General features: G+C 41.9%; 1 protein-coding gene across 7 annotated transcripts in view; it reads left to right on the forward strand.

The window, feature by feature from the left end:
* Positions 1-15,660, forward strand: part of Myo3b (myosin IIIB) — a 505,529-nt gene that overhangs the window by 12,470 nt on the left and 477,399 nt on the right. For all 7 annotated transcript variants that reach the window (XM_078017569.1, XM_078017565.1, XM_078017563.1 and 4 more), the window contains exons 2-5: positions 6,385-6,568; positions 7,266-7,400; positions 14,514-14,618; positions 14,850-14,949. In XM_078017569.1, coding sequence (XP_077873695.1) covers positions 6,385-6,568; positions 7,266-7,400; positions 14,514-14,618; positions 14,850-14,949 — 524 coding nt within the window. The remainder of the gene's footprint in view (positions 1-6,384; positions 6,569-7,265; positions 7,401-14,513; positions 14,619-14,849; positions 14,950-15,660) is intronic.

The following is a 15,660-nucleotide window of genomic DNA, read 5'->3' on the forward strand; positions in this document are numbered from 1 at the left end:
AAAGGTATGTCCCCGGCTGATAATTGAAACCAAAACTCCCAGGAAGTCTTTAAACATTCAATCTTGATAAGATAAAGCAGTAGCTGTGCTATTAGTTTATAGCCCTCTCCCAGTCCCATCATTGACACCCACTGTAAATGAATCTCTCCAGGTGGGTTCTGTTTGTTTCAGTGGAACAGAATTTTCTGGGTTTTTTTGGGGGGGGGGCAGGGTCTGAGAGGTTACTTAGTCTCCATGGGACTGGGATATTTTCTCCAGTGTATTTTTCACATGTGGGCAAGTCACCGGTCTCTTGTGAGCCAGGTCTTGGTGGCCCAAGACTGACCTCCTTGCTGAGAGTTACAAATAGAGGTGTTTAATGCTTGTGTTCTTTTCAATGGGAAGAATATTATTGAGTCTACTTTCTCAAATATCTTAAAAAGATATCATCTCTGCCTTTTAAGTTTGCCTTCTAAAAAGAAAAAAAAAGGATAAGAAAAAGACATTTGTTCTTAATTTCCAAGGAACTCTGTTAGTAGTCTTTTACTAAGTAAATAGCTGTCTATCTATTTACACAATGGCTTAGGTAGTGAGAAGTTTGGCTATTTCCTAGGTATTTGGTTGATAATGATGTATGGGAAAAGATTTAAAAAATATCCTGCATTAATATCTATTTTATCCTTATTTACTGAACAGGAATAGCTTTCCTAGGTGAGGTCTTTTTGCCTTGCTGATACCTTGGCTGCTCCTGATAGTTCAAGGATGTGGATGCTACAGAAATGTGGGGAACAATGGAATATTTCTGAGTAATGACTTTGGTAAAAACCATTTGTGGTGTGGACTTACATCATCCTACTACATGCAAAAGCTAGACATGTTCATCAAGTTTTCACTTGGGAGCAGCTGCACACAGACACATCCAGGCCAATAAGGCTTGCAGGCTGTCTCCCCAAACCCCTACGTGGACAAATACCATTATCTACTCTTCCTAGATAGACCTAAGTCCTTTATTTGTCTGTCAATGAATGTGACTTGTGTAACTTGAGTTTTCTAGCCTCCCAAGGTCACTCTTCCATATCATGTCTAAATAAATGCATGCAACCCCTATTTCTAGGACTGGTGTGGGGCCCTGCCTCTCAGGGTTCTGCAGAGGCCTGAAGTCCCAGGGGCATCCTTCTTACTACCCTTCCTTTGGTCAAACCCGGCTACTTCCATGTTACCCTCGAGGCTAGACAGCACTTTTGGCCCTAACTCTGCCATGCCCCAAACACAGATGTAGGCAAAGTGCAGTCTACCCTCAAGGTTAACATTCTGACCAGGAGTAGCTTTTGAGCTGTCAAAAGGGCTGCTCCAGCTACTCCTGGACCAGGGGATCAGTACCTTACAGGGGTGTATGAACTGCTGCTGTTTGGGCTGTTTAATCAGTAGCTTGAGAGTTTATAGAGTCAGGTATTGATTTTAAAAAGAGAAGACAGGTACTGCTGTCAGAGTGCACCTGTACTGTCGCACCTTCATTTAGCCCTGTCTGTGAATGCCGGACAGGGAATGGAACTCAAGTCCTCTGCCTTCTGCTTCCCTAGCACTGGCGTTCACTGTCAATGAATCGGTCTGGGTGAGTTGTGCTTATTTTCAGGGAGCAGAATTTGCTGCTCATTAGGACCGTGAGGCACTTAGAGTCCAAGGTGATTGGAATATTTCCCTCACAGAATTTTTCAATATTTGGCACAGTGGGACAGAAAGAATGACCATTGTTAACCAGCTGAGTCCCTTCTATTCTGTGGAACAAAGGTCAGAGGATTGGACCTAGGGAATCCTGGAATCCCATTCCTGCGCTGCCTCTGAACAGGGCACATCACCAAGTGAGCTTCAATTTCTTCATTTGTAAAATAGGGGAACATTGGTTTGCTAGGGCTGCCAAAACCAAGTACCAGAGGCTGGTACTAGGCTTAAAAAAACAGAATTATTTAACCAAGTGTCATGGTTCTGGAGGCTACAAGTCCAAGATCAAGGTGTCAGCAGAGTTCATTTCCTTGGAGGCCTCTCTCCTTGGCGTGTAGAGGTGTGTCTTCTCCCTGTGTCTCCCCTCTCTACTTGTCTGATTCCCAATCAACAGTCCTATTGTTCCCCTTTAAAGTTCCTATCTCCAAATACAGTCACATTCGGAGGCACTAGGGGTTAGGACTCATTAACTGGGAGGGGTACAGTTCAGTCATCAGGTGGGTGAGATGATGAGGGCCTTAATCAATGGTTTTTCTATTAATTCTCTCAGGAGGTGAATGCTCTCAGAAGACTCTAGGGGCTGGGGTAACAAATTGTACTGGTTGCTCTGTTTTGAGAGATTTCCCAGGTTGTGGGACTTTACATACTAAAAACAGAGGCAGGGCTGGGGTTGTGGCTCAGTTGGTAGAGCGCTTGCCTAGCATGTGTGAGACACTGGGTTCGATTCTCAGCACCACATATAAGTAAATAAATAAAGGTCAATCAACAACTAAAAAAAAATAATAATAATTAAAAAAAAAAAAAGAAAGGAAAATAGAGGCAGCCCCAGTCCCTCAGGACAGTTGGTCACCCTGTCAATTCCCATGAAGGGCACAGGGCAGGCACTTGGTTCTCCAGCTCACCTCAGTCAGAGCTATGCCCCTTCTCTCCGCCTCTGCATCAGCATCATAAGTGAGACGAATTTCACACAAGTGTTTTGTAGCCAAAAATCATTAGAAAATCACCTGTGTTGATGGCCCCGGTGCTTCTCTCTTGTTGCCACATTCTAATTCAAGTTCATTTGCACGCACCAAATTCCAGTCATTTGTCTGAAAACTAATAACGGATGGGAGCAAAAATTTATTTTGTTCTCATTTAGTTTGTGGTTGAAAATGAAATAAAACCGACTTGCAGGTTCTGAGGCAGACTGTGGTACTCTGCCATTGTGGTGACAGTGGACTCTTCCTCAGCCTTCCAGATGCTCACTGCCTTCTGTTTTCATCTCCTAACTGGAACAGCAGCTCTGTGAGGTAGTTCGCCTCCCACACCACAATGGCCACTGCCCCATGAGGCAGGTGAAGAAGCTGAGGTGCAAAGATGAGTCACTAGTTCATGTCTCACAGCTGGTCAGGACACAGGATTGTGCCAGCTGTTGGGCTTGAGCATTCCTGTGTCCTAGTACTGAGCCCAGACACAGGTGTCTGTGCTTATGAGGAACAGAGACTTCTAGTTAGTGCAAGGAATGACATCTCTGCTGTTGGAATCTTATCTGGGCACCCTCCCCAGCCTGCCAGGCCTCCCTCACCTGTTCCTTTTGTAGAAACCCACCCTAGAGCAATGTTTTCAGGTATCAGGGGTATGAAGATCTTTTAGTAAAGAACATTGAATCACATAATAACAGAGTCATTTCCTTGCTAATGAATTCTCCTTCAGCTTTTCTGATGACGTCAAGGGAAGTTTGTGCCAACCTTTAATTTCTCTCCATCCTTCAGTGATCTCCCTTTTTAATGATCAGCCTTCAGCAGAAGCCCAGGGGCGGTGGCATTTGGCTACACTTAAACATCTATTGTTTTTATTGGAATCATCTTTTTGCAGTTAACTTGGATATGTGGCACATGATATTCGTTTTACGTTTAGGGTAATGCTATAAAGTGCCTTTAGAGACATTCAAGGGAAAAAGCAAGTAATTTAAAAGTGTTTAGTAACTACAAGCACAGATGACGGACAGATATTGCAAAAATTGTGAACATCTGGTGAGAAAGATTGATTTTGTGAAGCACTGGAAGGGAGGAGAGGTTGCAGTTTCTGAGAGTCTTGAAACCAGCACATGAAAGGCTTGTTTGAACAGTGGACCTTTCAGGGTCAGTGCCTCAGCCCAGGGAGGCTTAGTCTAGGCCCTTGCAGTATTGCTTGTGGGCACCTTGGAAAGGAGTGTGCCCTTTTTTTCCCCCTAATTTTTATTTTTATTTTTTTAAGTTTGTTGTAGATGGACACAATACCTTTATTTTATTTATTTGTTTTTTATGTGGTTCTGAGAATTGAACCCAGGGCCTTGCACAAGCTAAGTGATTGCTCTACCTCTGAGCCACAACCCCAGCCCTAGTGTGCCTTTTTAAAAAATGTTTTTTATTAATTTTGAAAATCCCCCATTAGACAAGGTGGGGAAAAGAAAAAACAAACAAACAAACAAATAAACAAACAAAAAACTCCAGATTGAAGTTCTCAGTTTCTGGAAAATGCAGTCTAGAAAATCAAAATTGGAAATCCATATGCAACAAAATGAAGTTAAACCCCTATCTTTCACCAAGCACAAAACTGAACTCAAAATGGATCAAGGACTTAGGAATACAACCAGAGACTCTGCATCTAATAGGAGAAAAAATAGGCCCTAATCTTCATCATGTAGGATTAGGCCCCAACTTCCTTAATAAGACTCCTGTGGCACAAGAATTAAAACCAAGAATCAATAAATGGGATGGAATCAAACTAAAAAGTTTCTTCTCAGCAAAAGAAACAATCTGTGAGATGAATAGAGAGGCTGCATCTTGGGAGCAAATCTTTACGCCTCACACATCAGATAGAGCACCAATCACTAGGCTATATAAAGAACTCAAAAAGCTAAACACCAAAAAATCAAATAACCCAATCAATAAATGGGCCAAGGACCTGAAGAGACACTTCAGAAGAGGATGTACAATCAATCAACAAACACATGAAAAAATGTTCATCATCACTAGCAATTAGAAAAATGCAAATCAAAACCACTCTAAGATTTCATCTCACTTCAGTCAGAATGGCAGCTATTATCCATACAAACAACAATAAGTGTTGGCGAGGATGTGGGGGAAAAAGGCACACTCTTTCATTGCTAGTGGGACTGCAAATTGGTGCAGTCAATATGGAAAGCAGTATGGAGATTTCTTGGAAAATTGGGAATGGAACCACCATTTAACCCAGCTATCCCTCTCCTCTGTCTATACTCAAAGGACTTAAAAACAGCACACTGCAGTGATGCAGCCACATCAATGTTTATAGAAGCACAATTCACAATAGCTAAACTATGGAACCAATGCCCTTCTATAGATGAATAGATAAAAAAATGTGGCATATGTACACAATGGAATATTACTCAGCAATAAAAGAGAATAAAATCATGGCATTTGCAGGTAAATAGGTGGAGTTAGAAAAGATAATGCTAAGTGAAGTCAGCCAATCCCAAAAAACCAAATGCTGAGTGTTTTCTTTGATATAAGGAAGCTGATTCATAGTGGGATATGGAGAGGGAGCATGGGAGGAATAGACATACTTTAGATAGGGCAGAGGGGTGGGAGGGGAAGGGAGGGGGCATGAGGTAATTATTGATAGTAGAATGTGATGATCATTATTATTCAAAGTACATATGTGAAGACATGAATTGGTGTGAATATACTATGTATACAACCAGAGATATGAAAAATTGAGCTCTATATATGTAATAAGAATTATAATGTATACGGCTTTTGTGTATAAATAAAAAATAAATTAAAAAAAGAGTTTGAAAGCAAAAAAAGAAAAGAAAAGAAAAATCATTAGAAATGCAAACTGGGATCTCAGTAGGAGGCACCAAGCCAAAGAGTGGAGGTTGGTTGCCATGACTCTTGCTATTGGAGCCTGGGGATCCTGCCCATGGGATCTAAAGGCAGACCAGACTTAAGACCCTCACCCAGCCTTAGAGCAAGAAAACTTGAAGGGTTTTTTCCACAGGCTATATCTTGGGTGACTTTGCCTGTTGAGCTTGCTGTTGGTACTTAACTCTATGGAGCTATGTCCTTGGTAAACAGGGCACTGTCAACTAAGGCAGAGTGAGTTGACATGTCCTGTGAACCCCTCCCTGTGATTCATACATGAGGCTCTTGCTATATGAATGGGATCTGAGATTGGCTCATGTTCATAGACCCAAAGACCTACCAGCAATGGGTGTTATGTTATGTGTCTGGTACATCCAATAATTTTCTTTGACGTTGCACACAGAGGTTAGGCATTGGTTTCCAGTGTCCACCAGGGAACCCTGGTCAAGTTTACTGTATCCTCGGGACAAAGGTTTTTAGACTTGCAATTTTTATCTACTTTCCCGGGCAGCAGCCACCACTCACTGCCTAGCCAGACGACTGCCCAGACGTGATCAGTACCTCCTCGTTGGAACTTTTACTCTCTTCTGTAGCAGGTAGATCATCTCCACTTTGAGAGCTGTATTTTTAGGGTGTGTCAGAGCATTCTTAAGAATGCTTCCTATTGTGCTTTCAGTCTACTTAAAATAGGAAAGGGAAATAGAAAAGAAAAAGTAACAAAAATCACTGGTTAAGAAACAAATATTAGTATTTTCAAAGCCCACTGGCTCTGATCCTGTAATCAATTGTCGGAGGACATAACAAACTTTCTCTCCACCAGGAAACATCTATATGGATTATTTCATTACAACTCCATGATGCTTGGTCTTGAATCGCTTCCGGATCCCACAGACACCTGGGAAATTATAGAGACCATTGGTAAAGGCACATATGGCAAGGTCTATAAGGTCACTAATAAGAGAGATGGGAGCCTGGCTGCAGTGAAAATTCTGGACCCCATCAGTGTAAGTCACTGTACTAAGCTATAACCACAGTCTCGTGTTTCAGGCACATAGAGCTTTCTACTGATTTTAGGGATAGTTTTTATGAAAGCTGACAGGAAATCTTAAAATGGGTCATGATTTGTCAGCTCTTCTGAAGGAAGGGACTCTTCTTGGAGTTAAACTTTACTTGACTTTTGTTTCTTTCTGTTTGATAATTGGTTTGGTTTTGGCCCTCTGGGCTCTTCAAAAATTACTCTCTTGGAAAGAGTGATGTATTTCACTCCTAGTTTCCCTGTAGGTCCCAAAGTGACCTGGACTTGTGATATTCGATCATCCTAGGTTGACATCTTATTTCAGAGCACTGGAGTTAGAATGCTCCATGCCTTTTTGCACATTGAACTTGTGTGTGACCTATCCTGTGTCAGGTCCCTTCAAGATACTTCTGCTTAACTGCTTTAAAAATTTAGACGTTTTTCAATAAAAAAGATATTCATAATAGTATCGTTAAGAAAAAGAGAATGTCATAAAAATATTAATGAATTAATAACTGCAAGGTTTAAATCAGGATCTGAATCTCTGTTAGGTTTTTTGAAGATAAGATAATGATGACATTAAAAGTATACGTGTTTTATTAATCAATTCAGCATAATGCCAAACGTGGGTCTTTCTCTGCACTTTTGTCTTTATCCAATGTATGTGTTTTTCTTACTTCGTTTAGGATATGGATGAAGAAATTGAGGCAGAATACAACATTCTGCGGTTTCTTCCGAATCACCCCAATGTTGTAAAGTTTTATGGGATGTATTACAAGGCGGATCACTGTGTGGGAGGACAGCTATGGCTGGTCCTGGAGGTAAGAGGCTCCTGTTGGGTAACCATTGATTCAAACAGAATGCCAGGGGCAAGCAGATACTTCAATAATGTTTTACGGTACACGTTGGAGGAGCAGGTCTCTCCTGTGTGACACAGATACCTTACCTGATGTGGAATTCTCTCCAGTTCTCACAGGTAGGCTGCATACTGAGAAAATTTTTATTCTTGTTTCTCTCCTCAAAAGTTTAATCATCTTTTCATCTGCTAGAGAGCAAATACAGGAATCCAATTGGAAAAGATTATTTTGTTCCCTAGACTACAAACAATTCTTAGAATATTGTCCAATTAATTGCAACTCATTTTTAAAACTTATAAACCCAAGAGGTTCTTGGCTTACCATATTTGGATTGGCTCATCTGCATTCATTAGTCCTCCTCATAGATTGGATTTCCTGCAAACTGACTCTGAGAGTTGCATATAGAAGGCTTACTTGGAGAGTTCTGGAAGAGGGATAGGTTTGGAAGAAATCGTGGAAAGCAGATGTGACAAGATAGACATTGAATTGTAATGTGGTTGTAACTAAGGCCTCAGCAGATCCTCTGAGGAAGTGGAGAGTGGGGTCTTCGAAGAGTTGTCCTGAACTGTTCTCTCTGTGTTGGCCAGTCATTGGCTGCACCCTGCCCCTGGGAGGGAGCATGACCTTGGGGGAGGCAGTTAACTATACTTGGGGAGAATTTCTAGGAGGGGTGCATCTGGGAGCTGAGAGCAGGGAGCAGGAGATACTCCTACCAGCATCTGCTGTCAAGAGGGAATTTGAAGGGACAGCACTGTATCCACTAGAGCCCTCCATTTTCTCTCCTTTGTAGGCAGGAATGAATGTGTGTATCTGGATGCAAAAGGGTTAATTCCCCAAACTCCAATTCTCCGTGGGACTAAAATAACAAGGACAATGGGTCAGGCCTCTCACCTCATTCTCACCAGGCCCACCCTGATTTGATATGTTGCAGTCATAGCACCTCAGGTGTGGCCAAGGTAGCCAGGAAGGACCTTGGCAGATGAGAAGGCACTGTGAGAGAGTGCCCTGTGCTGGTGCCCCCCTGCCAGCTTCCTCTTGTTTTTTTCAGGGTGACCACAGGCAGATAATGAGGCTGCCCTGAGACACTGAATTCGTTATACTTTAGCAATCCAGTATGCTGACATTTATGACTTTTGCCAGTTGTTTTGGCTCATCCCAGAGCTGATAGATGGGATGCTGAATGTCTTCAGTCTTTTCTGTCCCGTGATGGGCCCTATAATCAGGTTGCTGGATGGTTGGGTATACCCAGAACCTCTGAGTCTTATACAAACACAAGATTTCTGGACTTCCAACACAGGCAGGAGCCTCAGATTTTCTTCAGTTCAGTCCTTTGGTGTTCAGTTCAGGGACAGAGGCCCAGGGAGCAGAGCAACATGCCTACAGTCACATAACCAGTTAGATGCCAGAACTGGAGGGAAAGCCTCTGTGTTAGTCAGTTTTTTGTTACTATAACAAAAGACCTCAGATACAGAAGCTTAAAAGAGGATAGGTTTATTTGGTCCACAGTTGTAGAGGTTTTAGTGTATGGCTGATCGGCCAGTTGCTTTTGGGCCTGTGAAGAGGCAGTACCTCATGGTGGGAGCACATGGTGGAGGAGGCTGCTCACCTATGGTTGCTGGGAAGAAAAAGAGAAAGAGGAAGGGCTATGGCCCCCAGTATCCCTTTGAGGGCATGCCTCCAACTAGGTCCCAGCTCCTACGGGTCCCACCAGCTCCAATAACACCAAGGGCTGGTGACCAAACTGTCAACATGTGGTTCTTTGGGGAAGGCTTCTGAGAACCATAGCACCACGCTCCAGCCTGCTCTGTCATCATGCCCTGTGCTGTCTGTGATGTTGGGGGGTATGGAAACACAGAATTGGGGTCTTGAGTTGGGATCGTGACATTTCCTGACCACACACACAGAGCTGTGTGACAGTGACAGGCCACAGAGAGCACCCTTGCTTGCTGTGTTGCTTCATTGCAGCTCTTTAAGGGGTGCTTTAGAAAATGCACACAACAAAATCACCATCTGTTAGTATTGTTCTCCTCATCCTGTGTATTGAGATTAAATTTATGTTGCCTTTGCTCTTTCCTTGCTGAATGTGGTGAAAGGAAGCTATTCTACATGGCAATTTTAGAGGATAGGAAAATGTTATTAATAACTCCTTAAATCACCTCTACTTTGAAAACAAAAGCAAATAAAAATGTCATTTCTGAAATTCATTCCTAATTTGTTAGTAGAAAGCAAATAAAAGCTCCCTTTCATGATAGACATCATATATTAGAAAGGCATGGAGAGAAAACATACATAATGCTGTGGAAAATTTGCGAGTGTTTTATGTTAAGTGAATATTAAATTCTTAAATGTCTGTGAGTCCTATTGTGTCTCACCTTAATAAAATGTAATAAGGAATTAAACCTTTAAGCAAAACACAATACTCAGAAAGAATATCTAATATGTACAAAGACATAAACTATATTTTCTCTTTCTCCTTTTAGAGTAATACCTTGACAGGTAGAAGCTATTCATTTTAGCATGAATCAAATGTTCAACTTAAAAGGTTGAGAGTGCTGTAAATAAGGCTGGAAAGAAAGAAAAGAAAAACTTTGTTTTTAAGCCAGGTTAAAAAAATTAGTTCTTAAAAATCTGACCCCCTTTCCTGAAATCTAAGTATAAACTTCAGTATCTAGGTATGTAGAGTCAAAGCTGGGGTGTGTGTCTGTTCAGTGTTTGCTTTTACATATAGCCCTAGAAAGTCCAGTCTAGGCTTGAATGTCATTGGAAGTGTTAGAAATCAAACCATTGTCACCCACTGATACAGTGACCTGGAAAGTCCAGAAGGTTAACAAATCAGGGTTTTAGCAGGATTCGAATGGGGGGAACAGGACTGGTAGGTTCTGATGGGCCAGAGACAGGAAGCACTAAAGTATTGAACCCCGACTTAGATAGTAGCTTCTGGCAAGTCTGGGATGAGAGTCACTGGAGATGGGGAGTCAAGATGATGGACAGAACACTTGGATGGAAGAAATGCGACAGAGTAGCATCCTGCATGCATTTTCTCTATGTGCTCATAAAAGATGGCTAAGAAGCTGAGGTGTGGCAGTGATCCTGCTCACTCATGACTGTACCCTACGTGTGCCAATGGAGGCTGAGATGGGAGGTGGGAGCTTCAGAGCCAACCTACCTCTTGTGGTATGAGCATCTCCCTCTGATGCAACTCTGATGCAACTCTAGGGTGTCAAGTGACATGGTTTTCATTTGTCTGCTTGCAAGCCAGTGACTACCTGGTACTCATGATCTATTCTCTCACAGGGGGAAAATGTGCTGCTCTGGACTGAGATAGGGATTGTGTCCAACATGACACTTCCTGAGTCATCTTCTAGGGTAGTTTTGACTCTGACGTTTGCTTTATGTTCTCTGTAGAACCTAATAGTCCTGAAAGACCTTGATCTTGACAGCCTAGTGAACAAAATAGCACTGAAAAGAAATTCTTTTTTTTTTTTTTTCTGCCATCTGACTGAGTCACATCAAATGGGTAGGCACAGAAGCTGCTTGACAGTTGGAGCCTGGGCTGGGACACAAGTCTGGAGATTGTGTGCACGGGCCATTCTTTAATGATGTAAAAGAGAGTTGATGGCTTATTGAGCAAGGAATATTTTATTGCTTGAAATTATGACTGTTCTAACAAATGCACATACTGTGATTGAATCAATATTCAACGTGTTTTGGAAAATAGACATGGAATGTAAATGATTTTTCTGGTTTTCTTGGTTTGGAGTAAAATGCTCATTAAATTCTAAATGCATCCAGCAGCCACATTTCTGAATGCTGAGGGCGTAGGGAGGAACCGCAGGGATGGAGACACACCTCTGTACTTGAATCTGATAGCTGGCAAAGTGGGTGGGAATGAAGGGCTTATGTGCCAACCCTCTGGGCTAGGGCAGGAGGCTTGGTTGCCTTCTTCCAACTCTAAAGGGATTTTTTTTATTTGGTGCATTTAAATATAATTCTTGTCATGTCCATTTCACTGAACACCTACTCTGGATAGATAATTATGAGTATGTACCTGCATACCTGCATTCTTTTTTTTTTTTTAATATCCAATTGACCGAAGTGTTTTTTCTATAACCCGCAGGCTGCACTTTAAAAACCTTGTTGGTGAGCTTGTCAACGTCACAGGACAGCTTCCTTTAAAGGTGCCCTGAGCAGTTTAATTATACGTTTCTGTGGATTCTGGGAAGTCAGATAGCTCTTAAACTCTGACATTTAGTGAACAAAAGGCACTGCCTGAGTAAGATCCCTTTGTTGTTTTGAAATCCACAGCTGAGTTTTGATCCTGCTGACAAATAACTGCTCTTAATCCCTTCATGGGTTCTAAGGCTCTGAGGAAAGTTTGTAAGTTGGCTACCATCTAAAATATGGCTCAAAAGGCCCTAAGTGGCAAATTCAGCCACACGTAGGGTAGGGAAGGAGAAAGGAGGAACAAGGGAAGATTATAGGCCTGCATTTAGCTTGGGTCTTTACCTAGCATTGAATTCAAATTTTCCCTTAGTAAAATTTTAATAGTGCATTTGTAATTCAAGGAAGTGTGTGCCTCCCCGAGATGGGAGTCAGGCTGGGGAGTGCCCTGACAAGGGCACCATCCTGTCTTGCATTCCTGTTACTCCTTTGCTCTGGAGGAGGAAAAGGTGTTGAGATTTCTCTCAGTCTCCCAGCATCTGCAGACTCTTGTCTCTTCTTCACCTTCCACATCCAGTGGATCAGAAATTTCTGTTCATTCCATCTCATAAGAGCCTCCCAAACCTGCCCTGTCCTTGTCATCCTCCTGACTTGACTTTTTGACCCTTCCTCCCTCAATGGCTTCAGCATCTCCTGATGGATACCCAGGTCTTTCTTCTTCCATCCATGCTCCAATCTACTGCCTGAGTCGTCTTTCTAGAATACAAATCTGAACATTAAGACCCTCTACCTAAAAGCTTACTTTCCTTATCTAATGATATGCCATGCTATTAAAAATAGATCTAGAATAATAAAGCTCCTAGTCCTTAGAAGGGCATTTCTGTCATTCATTCCTGTCCTCCACCTTCTTTCCCTATCTCCCTAACCCAGGAACCTTGCACCCTTTGTCCCAGGAATAGCAGTGTTTAGAATTCATGAGCACATGCATGCACACGCACGCACCCCCCACCACCACCACCACTTTCCTGTTTCCTTTATTTGTACGGGATGTTCCCAGACTTCTTTTCCTAGGGTACTCTTCTCTTTCTTACCTTTCTGCTCCAAATTCATTTGTCCTTCAGACTTACAAATGTTATGGCCTTCAGAAGAATTTCCCAGGCCAAACCCCTTGTGGTCACCCCTTATCAGAGTTCAGTCTTCCCTCTTTGGTGCCAACATGCTCCTAGGCACACCTGTCCTTCCTCAACTCATACCCAGTTTCTCATGTGTCCATTTCTAGGTGTCGAACCCTTTGAGGCTAGGGATTGTGCTGTATTTGTGATTGAGTAATAGCTTATAAACTGGCCAGTCACAGACTACTGGGAACAAAGAGGTGCACACTGAATGTTATTTGTCCTTTCAGAGTCATGGAAGGCAGCTAGAATTGAAAGAATACAGAGTTCCTCAGAAGGTGGCGTTACACTGTTGTTTTTTTTTTTTTTATTTTTGCCATTATAATAAAATACTTGAGATAACTAACTTATAAAGAAAAAACGGTTATTTGGGCTCACAGTTTTAGACGTTCCCATCCATGATTAGCTAGACCCATTGCCTTTAGGGTTCTGGTGGGGATGCAGGTTAGCAATGTGAGGAGCAGGTGACAGAGCACACACCCAAGTCATGGTTAAGGTAGCAAATGAGAAAAAGGAATGGAAAGGATCTACAATTGACACCCCCCTTTGCTGTGTGTGTGTGTGTGTCTGTGTCTTTATCTTCATTGACCTTAGGGCCTTTCCTCCTAAAGGTCCCCAGCACCTCCCAATAGCACCACCCTGGGGACCAAGCCTTTTGGGAGACATTCAACTTCTGAACAATTAGAGCAAAGATATGATGCTGGCACTCAGCATTAGGGACATTAGAGGCATCCTGTTAGTCTGACATTGCTAGACAGTAGATTCTAAGATCACTTCCTCTAATCCCAAACTGGACCATCATAGTCTTTAATGCATCTCATTGCTTTTAGGATCCCTCCTAAATAATTCCCAAGAGATGATAATTTTATGTTTGTTTTAAAGATTCCCTAATTCTATATTAGATTTGTAGTCACAATATGTCACTTATGAGCAATTTATGATGGCTTGTGCCAAACCCAAACCTGCACATTGACTTCTGGGGTTAGCAAAAATTATCCTTGAAAAACTCTTGAATTGCTGAGAAAGTACAATATACCTGCTTTTTTTCTGTACTCATACTTCACTGATACAAAAATAAGTCACAAAGTAAAATCTAATAGTGTTTTAAATTATAGGGACAGAGAGATGCTTAAAGTTGCTGAAAAGCTAAAGTTGAATACAAGAAGGCCAAGTGCACCTATGACATAACTCTGCCCCTATAAACCTGACACACATTGATTGGCACATCTAGAAAGAGCTACTGATCAGGCTTCTGATGTCTGCAGTGCATCACTGAAAATCACTGAAATTTATTTCCTGTTGGTTATCAAGGGCATCCATCTTGCCTCTTCCAGTCCTTCCTTATCCTCAAAATGCACATTTGAACAAAAAAAGAAAAAAGAATAATAGGCACATCAGATGAAAAATATCCAGTAAGCCACCATGATTTCTTAATAAGCTTTGCCCGCAAAAATTCTAAATCATAATTTGTGCTTTCATGTTTTACTTGACAATTAAAAAGTCAGCTTTTTTGGGTGAACACTTTGGCTCATAAATCCTTACCTTGAGTAAAGAACACAAGTGCACACAGAGCTAGATTTGACTGGCTATTGAAAAATTTGAAGTCTAATTACTCTAGGATGGAGTTTGTGATTGGCAATTTTACCATGTGAGTGAGTAACCAGTGGGATTCCTTCCTAATTGACATTTCTTTCTTTCTTTTTTTTTTCTACTCCTCCTTTCTGCCTGGCACCTCTCATCACAGCTGTGTAACGGGGGCTCTGTCACTGAGCTGGTCAAAGGCCTTCTCAGGTGCGGCCAGCGACTGGATGAAGCCATGATCTCCTACATCTTGTACGGGGCTCTCTTGGTAAGAATGTTCTTTGAGCTGGGGATGGCAGCTGATGGGACAAGTGGTCCATGGGTGGGGGGGTGCTCATTGTATCTTAATGACAGGGAAAGTGTCATTTAATATGCAAGGGATATTGACAAAAAGAAAATGGAGTCAAATGTGGACTTTGATTAGACTTTGTAATAGTGGGGTAATTGCTTTAAAATAAGCGTGTAACTCTCCCCTTCCTCTCTCCTGGTGGCCTTGCAGGGCCTTCAGCATTTGCACAACAACCAGATCATCCACCGGGATGTGAAGGGGAACAACATTCTTCTGACGGCAGAAGGAGGAGTCAAGCTCGTTGACTTTGGTAATGACCGTGTGTGTCATTTGTTTTCTTGATGTGTGCAGTTTAGCCAAAGGGGACAATTTACTGCAATCTCAGAAGACTGACGCCTCTCTGCTACACCACAGGCTGAAGGACTTCTCCAGTCTAACGCAGGCTGGGGAGTGGGGGGCTTACCAGATGGATCACCCTAGGAGATGCTGTTTGTTAATCGATTTTCAGCTTTAGTAGCAATTTTATTAAAGATAGAAAATAAAAGTGTTGCAAAAAAATAAATAAAAAGAACTTGCTGGGATAGTTTTTGGTTTTCTGCTAAGAATTTCACATCTCAGGGCAATTGTTTATAATTTGCATTTTTTGTCATCTCTTCTTTTGCATATGAAAAGAGAAAGCAGTTTGGTTTTTCAAAGGACTTTCACTAGCCTTAGGCATACTTATTCCCTGTGAGCAGAAGGTAGGATAGTCCTTTGGGCCTCAGAGCTAACATCTCTTTAAATTGTGATTATTGCTGGGACACATAAGGATGGTAGAACTGAAAACATTAAGGGGAAATGGAAGGATGGGAGGAAATGCAGACAATGTCACCTGAGGCCAGAGAACTGAAATATCTTTTCACAACATTTAGACGTTGATATTGGCAAACCAACAAACCATTTGGTTTTCCATTTTAGGTTTATGGGCTGGTTTATTCTTATAAATGAGTTCAATACTAGTTAGTTCCTTAGGGTCATTGCT

Source organism: Ictidomys tridecemlineatus, chromosome 7 (genome assembly GCF_052094955.1).
Source record: "Ictidomys tridecemlineatus isolate mIctTri1 chromosome 7, mIctTri1.hap1, whole genome shotgun sequence".
Classification (NCBI taxonomy): domain Eukaryota; kingdom Metazoa; phylum Chordata; class Mammalia; order Rodentia; family Sciuridae; genus Ictidomys; species Ictidomys tridecemlineatus.